The 15,430-nt window shown below is 48.8% G+C and overlaps 1 protein-coding gene across 2 annotated transcripts in view; it reads right to left on the reverse strand.

Annotated features, from left to right (window-relative positions):
* Positions 1-5,534, reverse strand: part of TRIM35 (tripartite motif containing 35) — a 20,935-nt gene extending 15,401 nt beyond the window's left edge. The window contains exon 1 of one of the 2 annotated variants that reach the window (XM_017540403.2): positions 4,847-5,534. In XM_017540403.2, the coding sequence (XP_017395892.1) occupies positions 4,847-5,281 (435 nt within the window). In that variant the 5' untranslated portion in view covers positions 5,282-5,534. The remainder of the gene's footprint in view (positions 1-4,846) is intronic. The other variant, XM_017540404.2, reaches the window with a different exon arrangement.
* Positions 5,535-15,430: the final 9,896 nt, after the last annotated feature.

Here is a 15,430-nt window from a genome sequence, read left to right on the forward strand (position 1 = left end):
GTTTTGCTCTGTCACCCATGTTAGAGGGCTGTGGCATGACCCAGCTCACTGCAACCTCCGCCTCTTGAGTTCAGGCAATTCTCCTGCCTTAGCCTCCCAAGTATCTGGGATTACAGGCACACACCACCATGCCTGATTAAGTTTTGTATTTTTAGTAGAGACAGGGTTTCACCATGCTGGCCAGGCTGGTCTCGAACTCCTGACCTCGTGATCCGCCCGCCTTGGTCTCCCAAAGTGCTGGGATTACAGGCGTGAGCCACCGCACCCATCCAGCATTCGTATTTTCTTTACGGCTTACTTGATATCAAGTCATACGACTTTCATTGTCTTGTCCTGGTAAGAAGAGAAATACACATAGCAGGTAAAGAATGTGCTGGACCCAAATGAAAGCCAGTCCCATCACAAGAAAGCTCTAGAGCTCTTCAGAGAAATTTGGGTAGATTAAGTAATCGAAGAGAGTAATGGGAGAATCAGAAGTATCTTGGCCAGGAGTAGAGATTTCATTCCAGCAAGATAAAACTTTAGAATTAATATTCTGAGTGGAATGTTACTGATTTAAGTTTTGTATCCAATTTGTTTACTTCTTTTGGTTTTATTGCTTATATGTGGTGTGAGCAAGTGCTATTTATACCAGTTTTGCATTTGTATGCATGTAAATATTAAAATAATTTAGCTCTCACTGCTGGACTAGTTTTTCCTTTAACAAGAATGCATACTTGTTCAAGTTTGAGAAATGCTGTACTAGGATTTCTGAAGGTCCTTTTAAGCACTGTTCCTTGCTAGAGCTCTGGTGTAAGCAAGATGCCAGGATCCCAAATCTCATCAGTCCTTCCATCGTGTGCCACTGCACTTAGGACAAAATCCCAGCTCCTGAACATGGCCCTCAGTGTCCTGTGGGATCTGTCCTGCACTCCCTCGTCCCCTCGTGAAACATCTCTCCATCACTGCACACCCCCACGCTGTACCCCCCTCACTGCTGGCCACCCCTTGATCAGCTCATCTCAGCAAAATCACTTCCTTGGAGACTCCTTCCCACGCCGCACCAAACAAGAGCGGCCTCCCCTGACAATCTGCCACCACATCCTGTACTGTCCTTCACAGGAACACTGAGGTGAAACTATGTTAACTATTAGTGAGATGACAAAACTATGCCCACAAAGGCAAGGTCTAGGACTGTCCTGTCCTGGACACACCATACTGGCACACAGGAGGCACTCAACCCGTACCTTCTGCCAGCCCTGACAGTGGTCAACAGCCACACAACCCCCAACACACAGTCAGCTGCCCACACACGTCTGGGATGAGAGAAGCCTCTCTCTTAAAGTCCAGGACCAGAGTGTGGACTGAACAAGGCTCCAGGTGACCTTTAAAACTACTTGCTCTGTGGCTTTGGACGAGTTTCTTACCCTCTCTGCAATTCCATCGTTGTCTATAAAATGGGGATAATAGTACCTACCTGTAGCAAGCTGAATAATTATCTCCCCCAAAAGATGTCCCCATTCTAATCCCCAGAACCTGTGAATATGTTACTCTGTATGGCAAAGGGACTGTGCGGATTAAATTAAGGATCCTGCCATGGGGAGGTTATCCTGGATTACCTGGGTGGGCCCAATGTCATCACAGGGTCCTCATGAGAGGGAGGTGGAAGTAGTAGAACTGGTCAAAGAAGGCAGAGTGACAATAGACGCAGGATGGAATGCTGTACCTGAGAGCCAGAGGCAGGAGCCTCTGAGAGCTGGAACAGGCAAGGGAATAAATTCTCCCTTGGAGCTTCCAAAAAGAATGTAGCCTTACAGACACCTCGATTTTAGGACTTCTGACCTCCAGAATCATAAGAGAACAAATCTGTGCTATTTTAAATCACCACATTTGTGGCCATGTATTATAGCAATAATAGGAAACTAAGACAGGACCTGATGATAAGTTTTTGTAAGCATTAAATTCGTTGACATGTGAACACCTGAAAGCATCTAGCACGCAGTGAGCACTGAAAGTGTTCGCTGGAATGACTCTGATTTTTGCTGTTTATCACATAGTTGCCAAAGTAATCTTTGCCTAAGGCACACACCTCATCACAAACTCCCCTGTTCAGAATCTTTCAGATCTCCCCACAGCACACAATGGAAAACTCCCTCTGCGAGGCACACAGCTTCTCGCCTAGCCCCTTTGCACCTAGTGGTGGGGGAACCTTCCCATACTGCTCCCCCACAATCACCTACCTCGAATCACACAGAACTACATCTTGTCTATTGACTGTCTACACCCCCTGCTCAAATGAGAATTCCACGAAGCTAGGGAGAGGCCATGGCATGCAACAGCCATCAATACCCATTTGTCCAGTATATGAGTGATTTGCACCCTGCATCAGGCTGACCAGCTCTCATTCTCCTCAGATCCCTTTCGGACTAGACTACTCAGCCCCTCTGACATCATCCTGGGTGTCCACTGATCTGATACCACTATCCTTCTGCTAAAACCCCCAGCTGCTGTTCACAGCAAGGGGGAGCCACAGGCCTCCTGGATCCTCCTGCACTTCCATCCTCATTCCAACGACCCTGAAATTCCCTCAGGGCCTGGAAAGTCAGGCTTTCCCACTTCTGGACTCTTCCAAATGCTGCTGCCTCTACCTGAAATACCCTTTCACCTGGCCAACATCTCCCCTTCCCGAGGGTCTCTGCTGGAAGCTCCCTGAGGCTGGAAATTGTCTATCTTATCTCCTGCAGTATCCCTGGCATCTGCTGGTGTGTGGCTCTCTGCTCTTGAATCCTGGCTTGACCCCAACCTGGGGGCTCTGCCTGGGTTTTCTCAGCCTTGACCCCTGCCCATCTCCTGACTGGCACCTCAGCCAACCCTATAGGGATTAGTTATGACTTGAACCATGATCCCTCCTTTTCCTGGGCCCCAGCCCCCAAGCTGGCCAGCACTTACTCCAGCTATCCCAAATCAGGATCTGCCACTTCTGCCACTGGAAACAGAAAAAGCATTGACATGGACCCATGTTAAGCAAAAAACTTGACAGAATAGGGTTACTCATTCAGACATGTGTACTCTTCACTTAAACTTTGTTAAATGTGTATAGAGCAGTAACAGGCTTCTGTGTTTAACAAAAAGTATTGTTTAAAAAAAAAAAAAAAAAAAAAAAAGGCAGGGCCGGGCACAGTGGCTCAGATCTGTAATCCCAGCACTCTGGGAAGCCAAGGCGGGCAGATCATCTGAGGTTGGGAGTTTGAGACCAGCCTGACCAACATGGTGAAAACCCACCTCTACTAAAAATACAAAAACATTAGTCAGGCTTAGTGGCGGGTGCCTATAATCTTAGCTACTTGGGAGGCAGGAGAATCGCTTGAACCTGGGAGGTGGAGGTTGCAGGGAGCTGAGATCTCGCCATTGCACTCCAGCCTGGGTAACAGAGTGAGACTCCATCTCAAAAAAAAAGAAGGCAGGGCCACAGAGGAGCCCAGAGACCAGGCGCTGAGGACTCCCGCAGCTCCTCCTTGCCAGTCCATGCAGCTTCGGACCAGCTACCCAGTGTTCATGCATTAGCTGGTGATGAAATAAATCCAATGTTTCACATTCTGGGTAATTTTTAAAAGTAAAGTAACAGGCTGGGCGGAGTGGCTCATGCCTGTAATCCCAGCAGTTTGGGAGGCAGAGGCTGGGCTGATCACTTGAGGCCAGGAGTTCTAGACCAGCCTGGCCAACATGGTGACGCCTCATCTTTACTAGAAATTTTAAAAACAAAATTAGCTGGGCGTGCTGGTACATGCCTGTAATCTCAGCTACTCCGGGCGTGCTGGTACATGCCTGTAATCTCAGCTACTCCGGGCGTGCTGGTACATGCCTGTAATCTCAGCCACTCCGGGCGTGCTGGTACATGCCTGTAATCTCAGGTACTCCAGGCATGCTGGTACATTCCTGTAATCTCAGCTACTCGGGAGACTGAGGCACCAGAATCGCTTGAAGCTAGGGAGGAGAGGTTAAAATAAGATGAGATGGCGCCATTGCACTCCAGCCTGCGCAACAAGAGCAGAAAAAAAAAAAGGTAAAGTAACAGAAAATGCCAGAGTACAATGGACATGTTCAGAAAACTTTTGTTTCAACTGACACATGTGTTCTGGGTCACAAGAGAAAATGCATTGCTTCCTATAGGCTAAGAACAAACGTTTTGGAGAATGCTGAGTTAGGCTAACCCCTATCTTCTGTTCATTTTTCCTTCCTATACAAAAGAATTCTCCATGTTAGTTTTGCCCTGTAAGTTGTTCCTGGGTTTATTTATAGCCACTAGAATACTAGGCATGGAGATGCTGGGTGATAAACCAGAAGAAGCCGGTCAGGGCCAGAGGCGTCTCCCCACAGACAATACAAACCGTGGGGTCAGTTTGGCAAGTAGGTGACTGGTTTGGGGAAAATCTTAAGGCTCCACATCCCTGGCCAAGTCTGAGGCTCCTCCTCCACTTCTAAACTGAGGGTGCCAAGCTAAAGGCCTCGTGGGCTGCACTCACATCCACGTTACTTAAAGGGACCTGGACCACACCCAGCTGGCACAAGGGGTGCATGGCCTGGGCCCTTCAGAAGTGGGTGGCACTGTCTTGGGAACATCCCGTAACCCCAGCTCTCACTTTCTGTTTGCATTCTCCCTTCTCCCACCATGGGCCCCTGGGCCCACCTTGATAAAGAAGCCAGCCCCTCCCTATAGGCAACTTCGGTCAGAGAGATGGGGTCCTGCATGCTAGAGCGAGACACGGTCACACTGGGCTCTGACAGGCAGGAGGGGCGGGAGCCGTAGACCAAGGGGTTCCGGGTTCCAGTCCCAGCTCAGCCTCCTAGTCCACACCGCCGCTCTTACCCGAAAGTCGTGGGCAGTGTCCTTTACTGGCTGCAGGCGGTGCCCCTGGTGCCGGGGGTCGGCCTGGCAGGAGCAGCACAGCAGCTCCTTGTCCTCGAGGCAGAAGAGGCTGAACTGGCCACGGTGCAGGCGGCAGACACGCTGGAAGCGGTAGCCGGTCCAGCGCGCGCCCTCGGCCTCCTCCTGCAGCAGCTTCTCCACCAGATTGTTGAGGGTGTGGTTGGTGCGCAGGTCGGCCGGTGAGGCGCGGTCCTTGCACACCGGGCAGGTGGGCGACACCTGCACCTCCCAGCAGCGGCTCACGCACCCGCGGCAGAAGTTGTGGCCGCAGCGCAGAGTCACGGCATCGCGGAAGGGGTCGTAGCAGACAGCGCAGAGCAACTCCTCCTTGAAGGAGCGGGAAGGCCCAGGGGACACGTCGGGGCTCGGCTCCATGGCACGAGCCACCGGCACCAGTGCCCAGAACTTTTGCTGCTGCGCCTCCCACCCGACTGGGTGCCCGCGCCCGCGGCCCTAGTTGTAAGTATCGCCCAGCCCCTCCCCCCTAGAACGCTGAGAGACAGCCGTGCTGGCCAATCGTGCGGGGGTGGTGCTCGGAGGAGCCCCACCCACTTCCGTTATGCCTGGGAAATCCTGGGAGAGCTGGGCAGGCCTTGTGCCCGCAGTCCCGCCTGCTCAGGTCCGGGCGGGTCCCTGGCCTGGGTAGCACGGAAGGGTCTCCTGGGCGGCCCGATAGGGCTTCCGTGTCATTGGAAACCTACTTCCGGCTGGAAATGGGAAAAGGAGTTCCTTCCTTAACCAATCTCAGGGAACCTCAGGCCCACGGGTAGGAGAAACCAGAGATCCCAACTTTCTGCTTCCGATGTAGTGGCTGGGTCTCAAAGCACCGTGAGTGCAGTCACCACTTAGGGTTTGCAGCGCCTTTTTGAGGACCTGTGCCACTCTTGCGTTAGTCGTTTACTTACTTTGGCCAGTCTTCTTCCAGCTCCCTGCGGTAGGGAGAAACAAGAGAGGTGAGGCGGCAGAAGAGCTTGGAGAAAACCTGATTCTTGTCCTGTGGTTGAAAAAGTGACCAAGTCATCGTCTTTCCAAGTCTATTTACTCACGGGTAAAATGGCTGTAATCTCTGTCTCCATGAGATGTGAAGATTAAAGTGAAATAAATGTGGAAAGTGCGCATGACAAGCACTGTTTTAATGGGCAAGTCCCCTTTAAAACAGTGACATTGAGGACTCTTGCAAACTTGAGCTGAGATAACTAGAGTCCATGCTCAATTCTTGCCTGGTATAGCAGGCCTGGGTGGCTCCTCCAAATCCTCATTTCTGCTTTGGTTTGATTACTTTACAGCCTTTAGATGCAGACTACTTTTCATATGATGTACTTTCATTCCTGTTCTGTTGGAAGGCAATTCACTTGTCATGTTCCTGCATGTCTTGAGAGAGCAGAGGCTCTAACTGCCTTTTTCCGACTATCTTTTCAAGGATGTTTCTGCATTGAATAGCCCTGCAAGGCAGAATTCTTGTCTCTCCAAGCGAAGATCTGGCAGACTTACTTCCAATTATAAGAGATTTGGGTTTCCTAAACTTGGGGGCCCTCTCCTATAATGCAACCTGCTGTGGCCTTTGTCACATAGCCTTGCAAGAATTAGGGCTCAGAAACTGACTCAATGACAATACTGTGACTATTATTGCTGTTAGTATTGTCCTTTGTCTCGGACCCAGGAGTCTCATATCTTTTACCAGTATTCGTGAAATTTGGGCATCCCAGTTAGTATTGAAACTCAGAAAACTGTACCCCAAAATGATGGCCTCAGAAGCAGAAGTTTTTCTCAGACCTCCTGCCCTCCTATCTCTCAGTCCCTCAAGGTAGCCATAGAAACTAGAATTCCTTTTCCCCAAGGCAAGTCATAGAAACCAGAACCCCTTTCTCCTAAAGCCAGTCTTGAAACCTTAAAATATTACTCTTTCTCTCTGCCTTTCTGTAGAAAAAGTGGCCATAAAGAAATTATCTGACCTACCTGAAAAGTTCTTTGAACTGGCTGCACCATAGGCCATACCCTAAGTTGAGTCATAGCAACCCCATGATTCCCAGGTATACCTTTAGATGCCCTCCCGGAGCCAGAGAGTCTGAAGTAAGAATAGCTAGCTCCTGCAGTGCCTGATTAATCAACCTTGTGACATTCCAGCATTGTTCTGGCTTAACTGATAAACCAACTTTATGACACTGGACCTTGTACCTTGTGACACCCCTCCCCCGGCAACACTCCCCAACCTGGCTTGCAAGAGCCACCCTGAACTGTAACTTCTATAACTTTCTACTGCCTACCCCAAACCTATAAAACCAACTCCTATCCCACTGCCCTCCAGTCACTTACTTTCCAGACTCAGCCCATCCACACCCAGGTGAATAAACAGCCATGTTGCTCACAGAAAGCCTGTTTAGGGAGTCTCTTCATTCACAGCACATGTAACATTTGGTGCCAAAAGCCAGGACAAGGGTAGTCCTTTGGGTGACTGACCCCCTGTCCCCACTCTCCCTCTGTGAAGAGAGCCACCTGCGACCTCAATGCATCAGACCAGCCCAACAATCCTCTTGCCACCTTCAGATAGGGTAAGCAGCCTCTCCCTCTTTCTCTTTCTTTTCCTTTAGAGAAAAGGAGACAAGTCTCTCCCTCTCTCTCTTTTCCTTTAGCTATTTCTCCTAAGTAGAGACAAAGGGGACAGTCTTTATCCATGCAGAGACAGAGAGACAAGTCTCTCCCTCTTGCTCAAAAACTCTAACATCGGTCATGGACTCAGGAAGACAGTCTTCCCTTGTTGTCTGGTCAATAGTGGAGATACCTGTCTTGATCACTCACCAGCGTTACAGCCCATTCAGTCAGGGACACCTACAAACCCTGGTAGCTGCTCACTTTTGCTCATGGCTGCTATACTCCTTTCCTTAATACTTATCTTCTTCACCAGGGACAATATTCTGCCCTCTATTCCTCTGTCTTCATCTGCAGCCTGCCTCCTAAAAAATCTAAAACCTCTCTGTCACCCGGTCTGAAACCTAAACATCTCATATTTTTCTGTAACACAGCCTGGCCTCAATACAAATTAGACAGGGGTTCCAAATGGCCAGAAAACAGGCACTTTTAACCTGTCTATGCTGTGAGACCTAGACAATTTTTGTTGACAAATGGGGAAATGGTCTGAAGTGCCATACGTCCAGGCATTTTTTTTTTTACACTCCAATCCCTCCCCAATCTCTGCTCTCAATATAATCCGTACCAAATTTTCCTTCTCTCCCCTCCATCTGCCCATCCTGCCTCTACCAGTGACTCAGAATCTTCCTTGTCCATCGACCCTTCTGACCTTTCTTCTCCCTGCCTGTCTGAACCAGACCCCAGTCCAAGCCCTAACCCCCTCCCAGACCCTCCCTTCTCTTTCTCTGCCCACAACCCACCTCCTTATGCCCCTCCTGTCACCTCATACCTCATACCTTGTCTGGCTTACAGTTTAGTCCCAGGAAACCTCCTCCACCCCTGCCCAGCAATTCCCCCTTCAAGATGTGGCTGAAGACAAAGGCATAGTTAGGGTGCATGTGCCTTTTTATCCAACCTTTCCCAAATCAGCCAACAATTAGGCTCATCAAAATAAATAAACGTTTCAATATCTAACCCAGTCCTATACTTTAACTCTCCCCCCTGAAAAATGCTTAACATGCATTTTATCACCCAATCAGCCCCTAACATTACAGAAAAGCTACAGAAATTAAAATCTGACCCTCAAACCACACAACAGGAATTAATCAACTTCGCCTTCAAAGTGTTCAGTAATAGGGAAGCTGCCCGGCCGCAGCACGTCTCAAAACTATTGATGCTTGACTCCACCGTAAGACAAACCCCAGCCATGCCACCAGCTCACAAGGACTTCAAAGTGCCCAGACTGCAGCATCCGGCTGCCCCTCCTGGACCTTGCTTCAGGTGTCAGAAACTGGCCACTGGACCAAGGAATGCCCACAGCCTGGGATTTGTCCTAAGCCCTGCACCATCTGTGCGGGGCCCCCACTGGAAATCAGACTGTCTACTCATGTTGCTGTTCCTTGGCTTGGCAGGTGAAAACTGATGCTTCCTGAACATCTTGGAGGTCCCCTGGACCATCACTTACACCGAGCTTCAGGTAACTCTTATGGTGAAGGGTAAGTCCATCCCCTCCTTAATCAACATGGGGCTACCCACTCCATGCTGCCTTCTTTACAAGGACCTGTCTGCTTGGCTTCCATAACTGTCATGGGAATCAACCGCAAGGCTTCCAGGCCTCTCAAAACTCCTCATGTCTGGTGTCAATTAGGCCAGCACTCCTTCCCACATTCTTTCCTAATCATCCCCACTTATCTAGTTCCCCTGTTAGGCCGAGGTATCCTAACAAAATTGTCTGCCTCCTTAACTATTCCTGGGCTACAGCCACACCTCATTGCCACCCTCTTCTCCAAACCCGTACCTCCCTCTATAGCTCCCCTTATGTCCCCCTACCTTAACCCTAGGGTGTGGGACGCCACCTTCCCACCATTATTCACTCACTCCTTGCCTCACTCACCCCTTGCCATCCCATTAAAACCTGACCACCCTTATCCCACCCAGTACCAGTACCCCATCCCACAACAGGCTTTAAAAAGCCTAAAGCCTGTTATCACCCATCTGTTATAACATGGTCTTTTAACTCCTACAAACTCACCTTACAGTTCCCCATCCTACCTGTCCAAAAACCAGACAAATCCTACAGAGCAGTCCAAGACTTCCGCTTCATCAGTCAGCTTGTACTTGCCATCCACCCACTTGTACCAAACCCCTATGCCCTCCTATCGTCCATACCCCCTTCCACAACTCACTATTCTGTTCTTGACCTCGAAAACGCTTTTTTCTAAAGCCCAAATTTCCTCATTTGTTACCTATCTCGGTATAATCCTTTGCCAACATTCATGTACTCTTCCTGCCAACCGTATCCAGTTAATTTCCCAAACCCCAGCCCCATCCACTAAACAACAGCTCCTCTCCTTCCTAGGTGTTGTAGGATAATTTCGCCTCTGGATAGCAGGTTTGCCCTCCTAACCAAACACTTTATAAACTTACAAAAGGAAATTTAGCTAACCCTGTAGACCCCAATCCTTCCCCATCTTCCTTTCATTCACTAAAGGCGGCCTTAGAAACAGCCCCTCCACCAGCACTCCCCAACTCCTCCCAGCCCTGCTCCCTTCACATGGCAGAAGTAAAAGCCTGCGCAGTCAGGGTTCTTACACAAGAGCCAGGCCCAAGACCAGTCACCTTCTTGTCTAAACAACTTGACCTCACAGTCCTAGGCTGGCCGTCATGTTTAGGGGCCACAGCTGGTGTGGCTATAATACTCCTAGAATCCCTTAAAATTACAGGCTATGCTCCACTTACTCTCTGTAGCCGTCACAACCTCCAAAGTTTGTTTCCTCTTCACACCTCACACATTGACTTTCAGCCCCTCGCCTTCTCCAGCTTTATGCACTTTATTGAAACCCCCACAGTAGCCATTGCTCTTGGACCTGACTTCAACCTAGCCTCTCACTTCGTACCCAACACAAACCCTGAACCCCATGACTGTATCTCACTAATTCATATAGCATCCTCCCCATTTCCCCATATTTCTCTTTTTCCTATTCCAGACCCAGACCACACATGGTTATTAACGGCAGTTCTTCAAAGCCCAGTTGGCTGGCCGAAGCCAGTTATGCCTTTGTATCCTGCTCATCTATTATTGAGGCTACCACGCTCCCCTCCTCCACCACTTCTCAGCAAGCTACACTGATTGCCTTAACCTGTGTTCTCACTTTTGCCAAAGGACTACGTGTTAACATCTCTACTGACTCTAAATACGCCTTCAACATCCTACACCACCATGCTGCCATATGGGCAGAAAAGGTTTTCTTATCACACAGGAGTCCTCTTTATCAATGTCCCCTTAATAAAGGCCCTCCTTAAGGCCACTCTCCTTCCAGCCAAGGCTGGAGTTATTCACTACAGAGGACACCAAAAACCGTCAGATTCTATTGCCCAAGGAAATGCCTTAGGTGACAAAACAGCCAGAGAAGCAGCGGACACCCCAGTATCTCCCCAACAAGGCCAGTATTTTTCCTTCTCATCTATCTCCCCAACCTATTCTTCCTCCAAAAATTACCAGTTGCTTCCTACACAAGGCAAATGGTTCTTACACCGCAGAAAGTTCCTCCTCCTGCCTCCCAAGCTCGCTCTATCCTCTCATCCTTTCATAGCCGTTTCCACACAGGATACAAGCCCCTGGTTCGTCTTTTAGAACCCCTCATTTCTTTTCCACCATGGAAGTCCATCCCGAAGACAATCACATCAAAATGTTCTGTCACTCTCCTGCTACTCAGGGCTTTCTCAGACCCCCTCCTTTTCCTACCCATCAGGCCCGAGGATTTTCCCCTACACGAGATTGACAAAGAAACTTCAAGTTTTGCCTGGCTGCATTTACCCTGTCTCTCACTCCATCCTTGGCTGCCCTCCCCTTGTTCATCAGACCCTCCTCCAAACGCCTCTACCCGTATGCTCATACCTAGCTTTATTAATAAAAGTGAATGTTTACTTATAGATACCAAACGCCTTCTCATTCACCATGAAAACAAAACCTCTCCTTCCACACAATCATCCTACCAAACCGTATTACAACTTTTAACAGCCGGTTCCCTTGGTGTCTGGGTACAAGATCCCAGTCCCCCAAAACACTCTCTCATCTTTTCAGTCCACACTTCCAGTTCTGCCTTAGCCAAGGACTTTTCTTACCCTGTGGCTCTTCCACCTACATCTGCCTTCCTCCCAACTAGGCGGGCACCTGGACCTTAACATTCCTTATCTACAAATCCAGTTTGCCAACGGAAATGATCCCCTCCCTGTTCTCCTTGTAACCTCCACATGGCAAAAAAGAGTCGTTCCATTAATCCCCTTACCTGTAGGACTGGGGGTATCCACTGCCACAACAGGAACAGGTATAGCAGGTCTTACTACCCCTATTACCACATTCCGCAGTCTAATGATTTCTCTGCCAGCATTGCAGACATAACTCAAACACTATCTGTCCTTCAAGCCCAAGTTAATTCTCTGGCTACAGTTGTCTTGCAGAATCATCAAGGCCTCGATCTACTAATTGCTGAAAAAGGGGGAGTCTGCCTATTCCTAAGTGAAGAATGCTGCTTTTATCTAAACCAATCCCACCTTGTATATAATGCCATCAAAAGACTTGAAGACAGGGCCCAAAAGCTCGCTAATCAGGCAAACAGTTATTCTGAACCTAGCTAGCCACTCTCTGAGTGTCATGGCTCCTTCTATTAGCAGGGCCCTTATACCCATTTTTCTCCTTCCCTTATTCAGACTCTGCCTCTTCCCACTAATCTCTCAAATCAATTCCTGCAAAACCATATCCAGGCTAAAACAAATCAGTGAATGTGGCAAATGCTTCTAACAAACCCACGGTATCAACCTTTGCCTCAAAACCTCTCAGCAATCTAAATTCTTCCCCATTTTTAGGTTTCCACTCTGCCCCCAATCCCACTCAAAGAAGCCCTGAGAAATGTCACCCGTCACCCCTTTGTACCACCCCCAAAATATTAACTGCCCCCCCATTTTTCCAGTTTTTGCTTTTTCCTTTATATTATTAATATAAAAAGACAGGAATGCAAGGTTTTTTGAACTGACTGTACTATATGTCATACCCTAAGTCAAGCCATGGGGACCCACATGACCCACACATTCTTTGTGACACTGGACCTTGGACCTTGTGACACCCCCCGCCAATCCCACCCCCTCAGGCCGGCTTGCGAGAACCACCCTGAACTGTAACTTCTGGAACTTTCCACTGCCTACCCCAAACCTATAAGACCAACTCCCATCCCGCTGCCCTCGGCTGACTCTTTTCAGACTCAGCCCGCCTGCACCTGGGTGGATAAACAGCCATGCTGCTCACACAAAGCCTGTTTGGTGGGTTTCTTCAATTCAGAGTGCATGTAACACTACCTTGTTTGATTGTAGGCCATAAGAGCCCAATTCCAGAGAGAGTCCTGCCCCATACCTGTTAGGGGTAGAAGGTGTCTGAGTTACCACCAGTGAATCTGTATCGGTCTGCAGCAACATCAATTCTTGCCTCCTCAGAAGAAAGAATTAGACTAAGGGGCATGATATGGTTTCTCTGTGTCCCCACCCCACATCTCATCTTGAATTGTAATCCCCATAATTCCCCCGTGCCAAGGGAGAGACCAGGTGGAGGTAATTGAGTCACAGTGGCGGTTTCCCCCAAGCTGTTCTCTTGATAGTGAGTGAGTTCTCACGAGATCTGATGGTCTTATAAGTGTTTGGTAATCCCTCCCATGTTCATTCTCTTTTCTGCTGCCTTGTGAGGGAGGTGCCTTGCTTCCCCTTCACCTTCCACCATGATGGTAAGTTTCCTGAGGCCTTCCCAGCCATGTGGAACTGTGAGTCAGTTAAACCTCTTTCCTTTATAAATTACCCAGTCAGTCTAAGGCAGTTATTTACAGCAGTGTGAAAATGGACTAATACAGGGCACAAGGCAGAAAAAGAAACGAAGCCAAGTTTCAGAGCAAGAGTGGAAGTTTATTAAAACGTTTTAGGGCAGGAAAACAACGGAAAGTGCACTGGGAAGAAACCCAAGTGGGCAACTTGAGGGACAAGCGTGGCATTTAACCCAGATCCTGGGACTTTATATGCTGGCCCACTTCTAAGGTCTTGTTGCCCTCTCCCTTCATTCTTCCCTCAGGGTGAGCTGCCCGAATGTGCGGTGCCTTCCTTATGCTTGGGAGGTGAGCATACACCATGTGCTTAGGAATTTGTACACAAGCCTATTTGAAGTTTTCTTTCCATTTCTAGTGGAATGTCCCTGCAAGGTCATACTCCACCATTTTGTCTCTTAAAGCTCACTCACCCGATTTCTGAAATTTTATTGGAAGCTGATTGCCAATCTCAAATGTTTTCATCTGTTTGGGAAATTCCCTGTCCCTGGCATCTGCTTTAAGATCAATAACATCAATTAACATACAGTTTAGTGTGACAGCTGTGGACCATCAGGGAATTGTCTCTCTGGCCCAGCTGCCAAATTATCTGTTTTAGAAAGGCAGTGTGATAACTGCAGAAGCATCACCTGGCATTCTTGGTTGAGGGGGGTTGGGGAGGGTAGAGTCCTCTTCTGCCCTGCTCATGCCTAACTACCGATAATATATCCAGAAGGAAGAAATGCATGTTCATAGAGGCCAAGAGAAATCTAGACAGGCAGGCCTAGATTCCCCACTCAGTTTATTAACATTAGCTCATACCCTTTAGTCCAATCATATTTCTACACAGCTACCCACACTTTACTGAACCTAAGCATGAAAATGAGAGGAAATGCTTCATTTAGTTTTTTTTTTTTTTTGAGATGGGGTCTCTATTGCCCATGCTGGAGCGCAGTGACATGATCTAGGCTCACTGCAACCTCCGCCTCCCGGGTTCAAGTGATTCTGAAGGTCTTCATTCTGAAGGCTCCCATGTCACATAAAACTAAGATCAGGCCAGGCATGGTGGATCAGGCCAGGTGCCAGTGGCGGCTCAGGCCTGTGGTTCCAGCACTTTCGGAGGTCAAAGCAGGGGGATCGCTTGAGCTCACAAGTTCAAAAACAGCCTGGGAAACATAGCAAAACCCCATCTCTGCAAAAAATATAACGAGTCAGGTGTGGTGGTGTGCGCCTGTAGTCTGAGGCAGGGAATGCAGGGCGTGCGGGGCAACATAGTCAAGCTTATGTACGAGGAGGCATTTGAGGTCGAGATATGGAAAAATACTGGCACTATGTATGTTATTTGTGCATGGGAATGAAGCTCCTTGACCCAGAAAACAGGACAGGGAGTGGAGTGTGCGATGTGATAAGGAATGCCGAAAACAGCCTCCTGAGAATGCAGTTTGAGTGTGTACAAGGTCACAGGTGCCTCAGCAACCCACCTCACATGACCATCTAGTGGATGTTTGTAGTTAATACAAGCCCTTTAGATACATTCTTGGTGGACAGATGCTCAGGCGGACTCTCTCAGAAGAGTTACCCCCTAGGCCCGCTCAGCTTCATTCTCGGGGTTGACTGCAAGCTATAATCTCTGCAGGTAACGTTAGGCCAATTCACACTTCAGCGGTAGGGCACAGGCCAAGTAAATGACTTTGTAACTTTACTTCATCCTCTCCATTTACATATGGCATACCCCAAGTAACCAGTGGAACCCTCTAGAGGGTAAACTCCCAAAGGTTCTGTAACGCGGCCTTTGATCCCCTATGTTCAGGCCGGCTCCCACACTGTACTTTCATTTTCTACATTTTCAATAAAACCCTTCATGCCTTCCCTGCTTAGCTGATGCGTTTTTTTCCAATTCTTTGTTCAAGATGCCAAGAATCTGGACGCCCTCCACTGTTAACAGCCTCAGCTACTCGGGAGGCTGAGGTGGGAGAATCACTTGAACCCGGGAAGAGCGGGTGGCAGTGAGTGGAGATTGCACCACTGCACTCCAGCCTGGGTGACAGAGGCAGATCCT

Source organism: Cebus imitator, unplaced genomic scaffold (genome assembly GCF_001604975.1).
Source record: "Cebus imitator isolate Cc_AM_T3 unplaced genomic scaffold, Cebus_imitator-1.0 Scaffold125, whole genome shotgun sequence".
Lineage (NCBI taxonomy): Eukaryota > Metazoa > Chordata > Mammalia > Primates > Cebidae > Cebus > Cebus imitator.